The following is a 15,108-nucleotide window of genomic DNA, read 5'->3' on the forward strand; positions in this document are numbered from 1 at the left end:
ACTGAAGTCAGGCTAATAATTTTATAGTAATTACATAGGGGAACACCTTAAAGTTGGCATACTTTCCAGAACACTCAGACTTTTACCAAGAATACAAAGTTTACATTTTAGCATAGGGCAGTGCCCACAAGAGATCTTGGCCTGAAAACTTTTGATCAAAGCAGAGAAAGGAAAAGAAACCTCAAACTGCAGTTTCATTATTGCTAACCAATGAAGAGGAAAGTCAGGAGCTAAGTCAGATACCTGCCAAAATCTTTCTTTGTGTCAAAATCCAAATACACCTTTGTTAACCATCCTCCCATATGTCTTGCTAAAAATTGATGATCCTCCTTAGAGATAGACGCCAAGGGGAACAGGCTCGAGCCAGCTGTACTTTCCCATGCTCTCTTTCCCTAAAGAGGAGTCCACTATTTCTTTTTCTATTCTTGTAATGCTTCCTGACACTGAATCTGATTCATTACTTCTCTTAAGATTATTTTTCTTTTATTCTATTCTTGTTTAAGCTTTTAGTAGTGTATCAAAGATATGTTTTCTTGAATAGTTAATTGTGCTGTTTCAAGAATCGTAGAGAAAGATCAAAAGGCTCATAAATCTAACCCCACAACCGCAACCGAGAAAGCGTAGAAATCTCAGAATACATCTTTTTGGCTTAGGTGGTCGGAGGGACACATTGCTAATGACTTCCAGGGAGCGTATTCCCGAAGAAAATGTATCTCCCGTCTAGTAGTACAACCTATTGATATGCTACACTGACGATGCTGGAGTGGGTGTAGCATTTACATATGTGCTTTGTATCCCTGATCTCTCCAATACTTTAAACATGAATAGATGTTGGATTTTGTCAAATGCTTTTTCAGCATCTAAGGAGATTATTATGTATTTTTTTTTCTTTCAGTTTGTTAATATGGTGGATCACATTGATGGAGTTCCGTATATTGAACCACCCCTGCATACCTCGGATGAAGCCTACTTGGTCTTAGTGGATGATATCTTTGATGTGTTCTTGTATTTGATTTGCAAGTATTTTGTTGAGTATTTTTGCATCACTGTTCATAAGGGAGATTGGCCTGAAATTCTCTTTGTTGCATCTTTGTGAGGTTTAGGTACCAAGGTGACTGTGGCTTCATAGAAAGAGTTCGGTAGTGTTCCTTCTGTTTCTATTTTGTGAAATAGTTTGAAAAGAATTGGAGTTAGCTCTTCTTTGAAGGTCTGGTAGAATTCTGCGCTGATAACATCTGGTCCTGGGCTTTTTTATGGATGGGAGACTTTTGATGACCACTTCTATTTCCTTAGGGGATATAGGACTATTTAATTGATTTACCTGTTCTTGATTCAGCTTTGGTAAGTGGAATCGATCAAGAAAATTGTCCATTTCATTTAGATTTTCAAATTTTGTGGCATATAGACTTTTGAAGTAAGTCATAATAATTGTATTTCCTCAGTGTCTGTAGTTATGTCCCACTTTTCATTTCTGATTTTGTTGATTTGGATGGTGTCTCTCTGCTTTTTAGTAAACTTGGCTAAGGGTTTGTCTATCTTGTTGATTTTCTCAAAGAACCAGCTCTTGGTTTCATTGATTCTTTGAATTGTTTTATTTGTTTCCAATTTATTGATTTCAGCCTTGAGTTTGATTATTTCCAGCCGTCTACTGCTCTTTTGTGTGTTTGATTCTTTTTTTTTCCTAAGGCTTTTATGTGAGCCATTAAGTCGCTGGAATGAGAGGTTTTGAATTTCTTCTTGAAGACACTTAGTGCTATGAACTTTCTTCTTAGCACTGCTTTCATTGTGTCCCACAAGTTTGGGTATGTTGTGCCTTCATTTTCATTGTATTCTAGGAATACTTTGATTTCTTTCTTTATTTCTTCCCTGAGCCAACTGTCATTGAGTAGCAAGTTGTTTAATTTCCATGTGTGTGTAGGCTTTTTGTTATTTCTGTTGTCGTTGAGATCCAGCTTTATCCCATGGTGATCAGATAGGATACAGGGGATTATTTCAATCTTTTTGTATCGGTTGAGACTTGTTTTGTGACCAACTATTTTGGAGAATGTTCTCATAGATGCTGAGAAGAAGGTAAATTTTTTTTTTTTTGTGTTTGGGTGAAAGGTTCTGTAGACATCTGTTAGGTCCGTTTGATTCATGACCTTTGGTTAGAGTCATTGTTTCTTTGTTTAACTTCTGGTTTGTTGACCTGTCCTTTGTTGAGAGTGGGGTGTTGAAGTCTCCCACTATTAATGTGTGAGGATCTATGGTGGTTTCAGTTTTATTAATGTTTCTTTTACAAATGTGAGTGCTCTTGTGTTTGGGGCATATATGTTCAGAAGTGTGGTGTCTTCTTGGTGGAGTTTTCCTTTGATGAGTATGAAATGACCTTCCCCATCTCTTTTGATTAATTTTGGTTGAAAGTCTATTTTATCAGATATTAGAATGGCTACTCCTGCTTGCTTCTTGGGTCCATTGGAAAACCGTCTTCCAGCCCTTTACCCTCAGGTAATGTCTATCTTTGTGACATAGGTGTGTTTCTTGTATGCAACAGATTGTTGGGTCTTGTTTACGTATCCATTCTGTTAGTCTCTGTCTTTTTATTGGAGAGTTGAGTCCATTGATGTTAAGGGAGATTAATGACCAGTGACCATTAGATGCTTTGATTTTGCTGTTGGCTATGGTAGTGTGTTTGCGTGTTTGGCTACTTTTGGTTTTGCTATAGTGAGGTGATTTGTTTCCTGTGTTTTCCTGAATGTCGTTAGTTTTCCTGGGTTCTATTTTTCCTTCTAGTCTCTTCTGTAATGCTGGATTTGTGGGTAGGTTTTGTTGAATTTGTTTTTGTCATTGAATATCTTGTTTTCTCCATCTATGATGACTGAGAGTTTTGCTGGATATAATAGCCTGGGCTGACATCTGTGTTCTCTTAGGGTCTGCATTACAACAGTCCAGGCCCTTCTTGTTTTCATAGTCTCTGTTGAGAAGTCAGGTGTGATTCTGATGGGTTTGCCATTACATGTTACTTGGCCTTTTTCCCTTACAGCTTTCAGTATTTCTTCTTTGTTCTGTATACTTACTGTTTTGATTATTATGTGGTAGGAGGATTTTCTTTTCTGGTCTAATTTATTAGGTGTTCTGTAAGCCTCCTCTAATCTTATAGGCCTCTCCTTTAAGTTGGGGAAATTTTCTTCTATGATTTTGTTGAAGATATTTTCTGGGCCTTGGAGGAGGGAATCTTCTTTTTCCTCTATTCCTATTATTCTTAGGTTTTGTCTTTTCATATTGTCTTGGATTTCTTGGATGATCTGTGTCAGGAATTTTTTGGATTTAACATTTTCTTTGATGGATACATCGATTTCTTCCATTGTATCTTCTACACCTGATATTCTTTCTTCCATCTCTTTTTTTTTGAGTTCTTTTTTTATTATTTTTTTTATCAGTTACATTTTATTAACTCTGTATCTCAGCCGTGTCCCGATCCTTCATTCCGTCCCAGTCCTTCCCTCCCTCCCTCATCTCCACCGTGCCCCTTTCCAAGGCCACTGATAGGGGGGACCGCCTCCCCATTCATCTGATCCTGTTTTATCAGGTGTCTTCAAGACTGGCTGCAAAGCCCTCCTCTGTGGCCTAACAGGACTGCTTCTTCCTTGGGGGTGGGGAGACCAAAGAGCCAGTCATTGAGTTCCTGTTAGAAATAGTCCTTGTTCCCCTCACTTTGGGAAACCAATTGGTTACTGAGCTACCACAGGCTACATCTGAGTGGAGGTTCTAGGTCATATCCATACATGGTCCTTGGTTGAATGTCAGTCTCAGAAAAGACCCTGTGCCCAGATATATTTGGTCCTTGTGGAGCTCCTATCCTTTCCCCATCAGACTAACCCCCTCTCTTCCATCTCTTGTAGTCTGTTGGTTATGCTTACCTCTGTAGTTCCTGTTTTCTTCCCTAAATTCTTCCTCTCCATGATTTCCTCCATTTGTGTTTTCTTTAATTTTTCCAATTCTATCATCCGATCTTGAGTTGTTTTGTTTATTTCCTTCACCTGTCTGATTGTACTCTCCTGTTTTTCTTTTAGTTCCTTCAACTCTGTTTCTTTTCTTTCTTTCAGTGATTTAATTATTTCTTCTCTGAAGGCCACAAACTGTTTGGCTGCATCTTCCTGTATTTCTTCACAGATGGCCATAATCTGCTTCTCTTACCTTCCTCCATTTCTTTATGGATAGTCATGATCTGTTTGATTTTATCTTCCTTTAATTATTTATGTATTTTATTTGTTTCCCTTCTTATCCTCTTCATCAGCATAGATGTAAGGTCATCTTCTTGAATTTCAATTATGCTGGGGTGTCCAGGACTGCTCGCCCCTGGATGGCTGGGTTCTGGAGATGCCATATTGCTCTGTCTTTTGTTGGTTGAGCTTTTATGCTGACCTCTACCCATTGGGTTCTTTTAGGTGTTGGCTGTTAGTTTCTGGTGCTTCCTGGAATCCTGAGGTAGGGTGAATCCCCTTGGCAGGAAGATGATTTTTCTTGAAGGAGAAAAATCTCTGCTTTTTGGGTATGGTCACTATATGGCCAATGTTTCTCAGGAATTGCCACTGCTCACCTCAGGCGTATAGACCTGAGTAGTAGCTGTGGTCTTTGTTAGTCATGGGGGCTGTCCTCTCACATGTAGAAGTCCTCAAGACAGCTGCCCTGCTGCTGAGTTTCTTGTTCTGAATTTAGTGAGCTGCTGCTGTTGTTACACTGTTTTCCAGGTACACTCTTCTTGAAGAAATTGCTGATTCACTAGCTGTGGGGTTTTCTCCCAACAGGGAAACTCAGTCCAGTACCCTCGGGCATACAGTTCTGTCTGGGAAGGTGAGAGGAGTGCCCAGCAAGTCTCTGGGCCAGAGCCTGATTGCTCTGCTCTGAGCTGGGAGACTGTGTGCCCAAGTTTGAAATGGCGGCTGAGGGTGCCGCTCTGGTCTGCAGGCTGTGAACCCTGATCTGGGATGGCGGCCGTAGGCACTGCTCTGGTCCGGAGGAGCTGCACTCTGATCTGGGCTGGCCTTCTGGGCCAGAGGATGTGTTTCCCAGTCCTGGATGGCAGCTGAAGTAGCTGCAGGAGGCATTGTGCCTTGATCTCAGGCACAGGTCCCCAGGACCTTTACCAGGTACTGCATGGGTGACCTGAGGTCGGTCCCAATTAATTTCCACACCGTAGCTTTTCCTCTGACTTGGCAATCACAAAACGCTGGTGTTTAGGTCCCTAAGTACAGTCTCCTGATCGCTGTGCAAACCACTGCTTTCCTGTTCCTCAGACACAGTGTTCTCCTGCAGCCGCCATCTTGTTGTTCTCTCTATTATTATTGTTATTGGAGATAGGGTCTCACTATATAGTTTTGGCTGGCCTGTAACCCCTTGCCTTTGCCTCCTGAATGCTAAGATTAAAGGTGTGCACCACACACCTGGTCCTCATGACAATTAAAGAACTACAATCAATGCTTCTCAGATTATTCCTTACAATAAAAAAAGAGAGCACTTTCTGACTCAGTCTATGAAGCCAGCACTACTCTGTTATCAAAAAATGGACAACGACACAGAGGGGGGAAAAATGACATTGACTATCAATCTGTCTGGTGTACATAGATACAGAAATTCTTCCAAGCTGAATTCAGGGACACATGAAGAATGTCATTCAACACGGACTTCACTCCAAAGGTGCAAGGGTAGTTCAACATGCACAAAGAAATGCCCATCATACATCACATAAACGGACTTGATGAGAGAAATTATATAGTCATTTCAGTAGGTAGAGAAAGGGCCCTTAACAAAACCCAGCATCTATTCATGAGGAAATCTTTGCAGAGACTCTGAGTGGAGGGAACATAATGAAAGACAGAGATGACAAACCTACAGTCAACATCGTGCTAAATGGAAAAAAAAGAGCTCAAGCATTTCCGCTAGGATCAGAAACAATGTAAGCATGTCCACCCTCTCCACTACACTAAAAAGAGTCCCTTAACACTGCCCTAGAAAACCCTTAGAGCTGTCATAGAACATTCAGCAAAGTGGCAGGATACAAAACTAGCCTACATGCCAATGAGAAACAGACCGAGAAAGAAATCAGGGAAACAAGTCCATTTCAAATCACCTAAAAATATACCATAAAAGAAACCTAACCAAGGAAGTGAAAAAATAAAAGTTAACAATGAAAACTGTAAAACACGACAGAAGGAGACACTTAGAAAGATGACACCAAAAGACGCAAAGACTGCCCATGTTCGTGGATTGGAAGTATTCACTTTGCTAAAATGACCATATTAACAAACACAGTCGACAGATCCAGTACAATCCCTGTCCAAATTCCAAACAAAAGTGTAAAACCCAACGTTACTCTCACAGCTTCAGAATGGCTATTCTAACTATATAAGGAGTTCATTGGGATGTATCTTGGGTCTGATGAATTTGCTGTGTGATGTTTGACTTACAAGTTTTTAAATAATAAAGCTTACAAAGATAAAAAAAATCTAACATAACTTTAGAAATAGAAAAATCTTTCTTGAAACTGTCTTAGTGTGATTTACTATTGCTGTGCTGAAACACCATGATGAGAGCAACTTGCAGAGGAAAAGAAGGGTTTTTCTTTTGTTTGTTTTGTTCTGTTTTCAGCCACAGTTAACAGTTCATTATCAAAAGCTCTGAGAGTAAAAATTCAAGCAGGGCAGGAACCTGGAGGCAGGAGCTAATGCAGAGGCCATGGAGGATGCTGCTGACTGGCTTGCTCTCTGTGGCTTGCTCGGCCTGCTCTCTTTCTTTCTTTTTTCCTTTTTCTTTTTTTTCAGATTATCTTACTGTTGTGTTTTACCGTTGGTTTCAACAGAGTATCAAGTAAATTGCAGAAAGGGTTGGAAGAAAATGAATGGGGATAGGTGCAATTTTATTTTAATCTCATAAAACAAAAGGCAAAATTCTACCCTGAAAAACAAAGTTTTTTAACTTACATTCTTTTTATTTTTATAATAATTACAGTTTATTCACTTTGTATCCCAGCTGAATCCCCCTCCGTCATTCCCTCCCAATCCTACCTTCCCTCCCTCATGTCCTCCCATGCTGATAGGGGAGGTCCTACTCCCCTTCCATCTGCTCTAGCCTATCAGTTCTCATCAGGACAGGAGCTCCACAAGGAGAACAACAGAGCCAAAAAGTCTGGGCCCAGGGATCTTTTCTGAGACTGATATGCCAAACAAGGACCATGCATGGAGGTAACCTAGAACCCCTGCACAGATGTAGCCCATGGCAGGTCAAGTCTCCTAGTGGGTTCCCTAGTAAGGGGAACATGGACTGTCTCTTATTGATCACCTCCCCCTGAGAGAGGGGGGAGCCTTATCAGCCTACTTTCTAATAGAACCCAGAACCACCAGCCCAGGGATGGCACCACCCACAATAGGCTGGGCCTTTCCCCATGAATCTCTAATGAAGAAAATGCCCTGCAAGCTTGCCTACAGCCTGATATTATAGAGGCATGTTCTCTATTAAGGCTTCCTTCCCTCTGATGACTCTAGCTTGTGTCAGGTTGGCATAAAACCAGCCAGTACAAACTCATATGAAAGCACAAAAGGACACCCCTCCCTCCCACCAAAGCAATCCGGAGCAAAGAGAATACTGCTGGAGACAGTATCAAACCTAATGATACAGACCCATGACAATAAAAGCAGCATAGTACTGGTACTAAACAGACACAGATCAATGGAATGGAATCAAAAATTTATATGTAAGCCCACACAGCCACAGCCATACATAGCCACCTGCTTGCTTGTTTCTTTGTTTGTTTGTTTGTTTTTTACAAAGGTTCAAAAATACACATTGGGAACAAAAGACAACATCTTCAACAAGTGATGCTAAGAAAAGTGGATATCTGCAGGCAGAACAATGAACTGAACCCTTATTCCTTACACAGTACAAATATGAACCTGGGACAGAGCAAAGACTGTAACAGAAGACTTGGAACTCTGAAACTGCTAGAGTAAAAAGTCGGTGAAAATAGCTGATGAGGAAGGTTGAAGCTGAGCAAAAGGACACATGGGACATGCGAGAGGACTAGAGACGACGGGGCAAAAAGGTTACAGGGACAGAGGTAGCAGAGCAGTGAAAAAGATAAGGGGAGCAGAATCTACAATAACATTTTGTTTGTGAATGGCATAACCATGTCTAATAATTGGTATCTAATAATATGTAATTATCTAATGGTAGTTGGTAGACAGGGCTTCACTGTGTAACCTTGGCTGGCTTGAGTCTCACTGTGTAGACTAGGCTGGCAGAGATTCTTCTATCACTGCCTCGCGAGTGCTGGGATTAAGGATGGGAGCCATCACACCTGGCCTGTACACTAATTTTAAAACATCTTTAAATGCTAAGAAAAAAAATAAATGTTGCCGAAATGCCTAGACCTGCATATGGAGAAATAATCATAGTTTCCTAACTCACATCATACAGAAAGTTAATTCACTGTGGATCACAAATCTAAGCCATAGCTAAAGCTACAAAGTTCTTTTCAAACAGGAAAATATCGTCATGAAGAGGGACGAGCAAACTTTTCTAAGAGAATATATGAAAAGAAATGACTAAAAACAGCAACAGAGTTGACCAAAATATAAAACATCTGTTCAGCAGAAGACACGATGACGAAAATGAATGTACCCATCAGGCATGATGGGATGCTGAGGCAGGAGCATCAAGGCTTCCAGACCAGCCCAGACACAGCAATCCCAGAGGTCAAAACAAATGTGTAAGCCACGAGCTGACAGGATGTGTACAGCTCACATATCTGAAGAAGGTCAGGTTGCAAAACACGTAAAGAACTCAACATGTTTTTTAAGCAATGTAACTGAGAACGATGGACATAAAGGTCTGAGTGGGTACTCTCCAAAGGAAGAACATGAGTGACCAGAAACGCAAATTAAAGCCTCGGCAAGTTACCACTACACCTGCCGGGGTAGCTAAAAGTGAAAGACTGACCACACTAACTGTTGGCAAGACTGTGGTGCAATGGGAACCCTCAGGGGTGTGTCACCTTTGTAAAGGATCTGCCGGTTTCTTAGGAAAACCAAGTGTATCTCTGTGGTGCGATCCAGCACACGGGTCCTCAGATGTTTGGCCAAGAAAGAAGTGGATGCGAAACACTTGTGTGTGAGAGTCACCAATGGCTTCATTCACAGTGACTCAAAATGATGTCAGCAAGGAGGAGGGCAGAAGAACCTGCCTTGTCATGCAGTGCAACACTGCTTAGCAATAACTAGGAACCTAAACACATCATTTTGTGCTTCCTCTGTGTCTGTTCTCAGCATAGGTCTGACCTCCTTACCAGAAGCACAGCTTAGACCACCTTCAAGTAATTTCTACTCCTCTGCCGCCTTCTTGATATCTCCCTTAACACAGTCTTCTAGGGACAGCCTCACTGTGGCCCACAGACAGACAGCCTGCTTGATTCACCTCCTGGGCTCCACATCCTGCATGGACTTTGCAGACATGACACAGGGATGTGACTGCATAGAATATGTGCCCTGCTAGGTCTAGACCCACCCATTAGAACCTCTCAGGGGACTCTTGCTTGGAAATGATCCAGACTCCAATGAATGAGGCTCTGGCCCATGGGCCCCTTACTCTGTGTCTCTTGCTCTCCATTAGAAAGGCACACAGGCCTCCAGATGGCTTCTCTCTTCCTGTTGGGCCATAAGGTCCAGTGCCCTCTCCTTAGGATCTGAGACTGGCACACTGCTTCTGGTGTGCTGCCTCTCAAGGTTACACTTAACCAAGACAGTGAAACCTAACTCCTCTCCAGGCCAGGACTGGCGGAGACTGGCTCCTAACTTCTTCTCAAAGGCATTAGCCATACTGCAGTTCGCAGAAATTCAAGCAAGGTATGGACATGACAACCTTGAGTCCCTCAACAAGAGTGGGAGTTTCCAGCAGGAGCAGTGGGGGGAGGGAGAGACAGTGCCTGGAGCGCATCAGTGTAATTGGATGTTGGGGACATTGTCCCAAGGGAATAAGAAGTTTCCCGACTGTTTCCCTTCTAAACTTTTAATCACACGAGGGACAGCAGGAGCCCCAGGTATGCTGATGGTTTCAAATCTACGTCCCTGTGTACTGGTGCTCATTCGGAGATAGCGCTGAAGTAGAACGGAGACCAAGTGGGAAGAATGAACTTTGAGAACTTTGAGGCTTTTCTTCAAACCAGAGGTGGCAGCTCAGCCTGGACCCCTTAAGCTGCTGCTACTATTTCTGGCCTGGAACTTCCTTAGGGCAGGTACCTCTTCTCAGTAGGTTTCTGATTAAGGTAAGTAAGGATTCCTGTAAAAGCCAATCCCAACCTTTCATTAGCTATGGGCATTCCTAGGGTCTGACCTGAGTGTCCACAGAGGTAGGCTTGAGAAGGGAATAAATGCATCACCAAAACAGGGGGTGGGGGAAGGCTGGACCCCTCTTGGGTCTGAGAAGTTTGGATGTCAAGAGACTTATCAGGTCTGTTAGTCTGAGTTCCTGGGCTCACCCAGCTTGAGAGAATGGCCTGTAGCTGAGATGGTCCAAATTCACGACCTTCCACAAGCGCAGGCAGTTTAAGGAGGAGATAGACACTGGCATAAGGGTGAGAGAACCCTGGAAGGATGCTGCTCCTGCCGTATGGAGAATCTCCTGATGTCCCAGAGCTCTGCAAACACAGAGCAGGCTGTTTGAGAACGTAGTGAGCTCTTCCACAGCCAAAAGAAGTTGAGAAAGAACTGGAAGGCAGTGTGCCAGTGCTTGTCCGGGGAAGATCTACCATGGGAGAGAAGGCTGACTAGATGCCTGGGAGGCAGAGTCAGTGTTGCAGTAGAAGTCTGGGGGACACACTGAGTGTCCACGGAGGCCTGTGCGGATGCCCACCCAGAAGAAAGGAAACCTAACAGAATCACACACACACACACACACACACACACACACCAGTCTAAAATGTGTGTGTGTGTGTGTGTGTGTGTATCTAGATTCCCAGAAATTGTGGGCCATTATGGATTTCCAGGGTCACCTTTTGGTTTATCTTCAAGAAATACAAGATTTTCAAACTATTAGGGAAATGTCAGAATTCCAAGAGTATAAAGTCATGTAGGAAAATACCCCCCTTTATTTTATCTCCCTAAATCTAACTTTTCCTCTTCCTTAAGGGCTCAGCAGAACTTTGTACCTCATGGACTGTTTCTCTGAGCCCTGTTCCCATTAATGCCCCTGCTGAATCACTCAGCTTTCACTCTCTGCTGGCAGTGAGCCCACTTAAGCCCAGACTATAAGTCTTTATGATCCCCTTAGAAACTGTTACATACAGTCTGATCAAGTATGTTTGGGGTTGGATATTGAGACATACTGGATAAATTAATGGAGGGTGAATGGATGGGCAGGTGAATGGATGGCAGACGGCCCTGGGCCTGGTGCTGTGAGAACCATGTGCATAGTAACAGAGGGTGTTCTCTCTGAGAAGGCTCTGGACCTAAACAATGGCTTTAGCAGGTGTGGTGGCTCACACCTGTAACCTCAGCCCTCAAGAGGATGAGGTAGGAGGAGTGCCATGAGTTTAAGCCAGAGTGATACTGAGAACTACCAAGGAAAGCAAAACAGACATCCAAAAACCACAAAGACAGGAAGGAAGGAAGGAAGGAAGGAAGGAAGGAAGGAAGGTAGGAAGGAAGGAGGGAGAGAGGGAGGGAGGGAAAGAGGGAGGGGAAGAAGGGAGCAAGGGAGGAAGGGAGGGAGGAATGGACGGGAGGGAGAGAGGGAGGGAAGAAGGAAGCAATGAGGGACAGAATGAAGTCTTAGGAAATGAGGGAGGAAGGAAGGAAGAAAGGAAAAAAAGGAAAAAGTTTTAAGGATTCACAACTTGTATGTCTACCGTCTGGCACAAAGTAAAGGGAAAATGAAAGTAATTTAGTCTGAATACGTGGTGAATTGTCATAAAGGACCCAACATGAACAAAATGAATGCTTTGTGTGTCATTTTATTGATCAAATGCTTTAAGTTAATCAGATTTGTAAGTTGGCTGCCTTTAGCTCACAGTTTTGATATTCCTTATGTTGCTCTTTTTCTTGCTGTGTGCTTTCAGAACGGCCTTTTAATCACTCCACCAAACTGGTGCTGCAGGCCTAATGCTTGGCCCTATGCAAAGCAAAGAATGTTGGCCTTAGAGCTAAGGACTTCCTTCAGCTGAGAGAGGAGATGCAGCATGGAAAGTGACAACCAGACCTCTCCCGTGACAGGCTTCATTCTCCTGGGCCTCTCTGCCCACCCAAAGCTGGAGAAAACCTTCTTTGTGCTCATCCTGCTGATGTACCTGGTGATCCTGCTGGGCAATGGGGTCCTCATCCTGGTGACCATCCTCGACCCCCACCTGCACACACCCATGTACTTCTTCCTGGGCAACCTCTCCTTCCTGGACATCTGCTACACCACCTCCTCCGTCCCCCTCATTTTGGACAGCCTCCTGACTCCCAGGAAGACCATCTCCTTTTCAGGCTGTGCTGTGCAGATGTTCCTCTCCTACAGTATGGGATCCACAGAGTGTGTGCTCCTGGGCATGATGGCGTTTGATCGTTATGTGGCCATCTGCAACCCCCTTAGATACCCTGTGGTCATGAGCAAGGCTGCCTATGTGCCCATGGCTGCCAACTCCTGGGCAGCCGGAATTGCTGTCTCTATGGTTCAAATATCCCTTGTAATGAAGCTTCCCTTCTGTGGGGATAATGTCATTAATCACTTTGCCTGTGAGATCCTTGCTGTTCTGAAACTGGCCTGTGCTGACATCTCCATCAATGCCATCATCATGGCAGTGACAAATATGATCTATCTGGGAGTCCCAGTCCTCTTCATCTTTGTCTCCTACATCTTCATCCTCACCACCATCCTGAGGATCCCCTCAGCTGAGGGCAGGAAGAAGGCCTTCTCCACATGCTCTGCTCACCTCACTGTGGCGGTCATCTTCTATGGCACCATCCTCTTCATGTATGGGAAGCCCAAGTCCAAGGACCCACTGGGGGCAGACAAGCAGGACCTTGCAGACAAGCTCATCTCCCTCTTCTATGGGGTGGTGACCCCCATGTTGAACCCCATCATCTACAGCCTGAGGAACAAGGATGTGAAGGCTGCTCTAAGGAACCTGGTGGTGTTACTCAAGAAATGCTTCACCTAGTGTGGTTGGAGGACAGACATATTCCCATAGCTCTGTGCTCCTTAGCTGTACTCATCCATGAATTTCATAAATGACATGTTTCTGAATATGAAAACTGACTATCTGAAAATGGTATTTCACATGTAATGGAGAATGGAACACACTTAGAACGATGAAACATAACACATGCAGGTTGTGTGCCTTGAAGAATGGAAATTGTGTGGGGCTAAAGAGGGGGCATATCTCATTTTTCTCCTGCACAAGCTGGAATTAACCGTTCTAAGCAGATTCCTACTCTATTTCAGGAAAAGAAAGACACATCTTGTGATGTCTGAAATTGTGCCCACAGCTTCAGGGGCTCAGGGGTGTGCTGTTGTTTAAGTGGGCCAAACCAGTGTGATCTCGATTCCCTGCTGTGTGATTTTGCTTTTCCCTTTAGGCACAAAGCCCATGCATACCCTTCATGGCAGTCTGAACAGGGCATGGCAACAACCCCAATTAAATGCCAACCTATTTATAGGCTAATAGTATTTTAAAATTATTTTATTTTCTATTTCTGTATATGTATGCATGTGACTGCATTTTTGTTTGTTTCTATATGTATGCATGTGCTTTGTGTTTGGGTGTGTGTGCAAACACCTGCCTGCCCTTGCCCAGCAAAAGGTGCCAGACCTCGTGGAACTGGAGTCATAGGCAGTAGTGAGCCACAAGCCTTGGGTTCCGGGTCCTCTGCAAAGAGCAGCAAGGTCTTCTAACCAGTGAGACAATCTCTCCAGCCCCTGTGATCCAACATTTTGTAAGCACTGAAGCAGGGAGGTCGGTAGGTGCTGGTGAAAGACAGGTGACAGAGACTTTATCCACAATGCACAAACAAATGTCAGCATTGTGCCCATTGTAAATATGGGGCCTGGAAACTAACCATGGTGTCTCCCCAAGTTTCTGATGCTTGCAGCGCAGGGCTGACGAGGATAATAAAGCAAGTTTAGAAAAACGCTGTAGAGCGAATGTGAAATGTTCCCTGACAGGTTCATGTGTTTGGGCTCTTGATCCCCAGATGCAGGCACTGTTTGGGAAAGGTGTGGAAACTTCAGAAGGAAAAGTCCAACAGGAGGAAGTAAGTCGCTGATGGCTGGGGTCAGAGGGTTATAACTTGCCCTGAGCTCAGCCAGAGCAGTCTCTTTCTGATTCTTAACATGCTCTAACCATCTCCCTCATATTCCTGTTGCCCCAGCTGGGGGATGCCTCCCCCTACCTCACTTTCCCAGCCATGATGGACTGTACCTCCTCAAGCCCTGAGCCAAACCCTTCTTCCATTCCAGAAATTACAGCTATTTGGGATACTGAGGCAAGAAGATGGCAACAAAAGGCCAACCTGGGATACTAGCAAGAGACCTAGTCTCAACACAAAGTTGAAAATAGCAAAATAGCAATGGTGATAACGAAGGCCAGCGCTGCAGCTCGGTGGAACAGCACTTGCCTGCTTAGCTGGGAGAGGCTCCAGGGTCCAGCCCAACACTGGGAAGACAGTAGCTACAACAATTCTTTCTTGCTGATGTGGTTTGTGGCAGGTATTCTGTTACAGTGCCCAATACGCTGACAGAAACAGAATGTGTGGAAACAGCTGCACCTGGCTAGTTGTCAGTGAGTCATTTTCCCCCTTTGATGCAAGATTTAAAACTGTAGGGAAGTGGGGAAAATAATCCAGGCACTCATCCCCCAGGCCTGACAGAGATATGCCACAGCCAGTCTGTTCATCCACACCCCAAGAATTGCTTCTTCCTGTGGCTTCATTTTTTTCCTTCTTCATTTATTTCTTTTCAGTGTGAGGAAAGTGTAGAGAAATCAAACCAAGACTTTGCACAAGCTAGACAATCACTCTGCTACTGACCTCTATTCCCTTCTCACTTTTCACAAATCATAGATGGCCAGACAGTCTATATTAAGTCTTTCAGCATCTGTTT

At 43.7% G+C, this 15,108-nt stretch overlaps 1 protein-coding gene across 1 annotated transcript; it reads left to right on the top strand.

Moving 5' to 3' along the window:
* The first annotated feature begins 12,205 nt into the window (after positions 1–12,205).
* On the top strand, positions 12,206–13,168 carry LOC110544940 (olfactory receptor 13C7-like). Its single transcript, XM_021630715.2, has one exon. The coding sequence runs from the start codon at positions 12,206–12,208 to the stop codon at positions 13,166–13,168; it is 963 nt and encodes a 320-aa protein (XP_021486390.2).
* Positions 13,169–15,108: the final 1,940 nt, after the last annotated feature.

The sequence above is a fragment of the Meriones unguiculatus genome, chromosome 1 (genome assembly GCF_030254825.1).
Source record: "Meriones unguiculatus strain TT.TT164.6M chromosome 1, Bangor_MerUng_6.1, whole genome shotgun sequence".
Classification (NCBI taxonomy): domain Eukaryota; kingdom Metazoa; phylum Chordata; class Mammalia; order Rodentia; family Muridae; genus Meriones; species Meriones unguiculatus.

Bases quoted from the DNA above. Each gene is read 5' to 3' on its own strand.
- LOC110544940 (XM_021630715.2), top strand. From the start codon at position 12,206: ATGGAAAGTGACAACCAGACCTCTCCCGTGACAGGCTTCATTCTCCTG.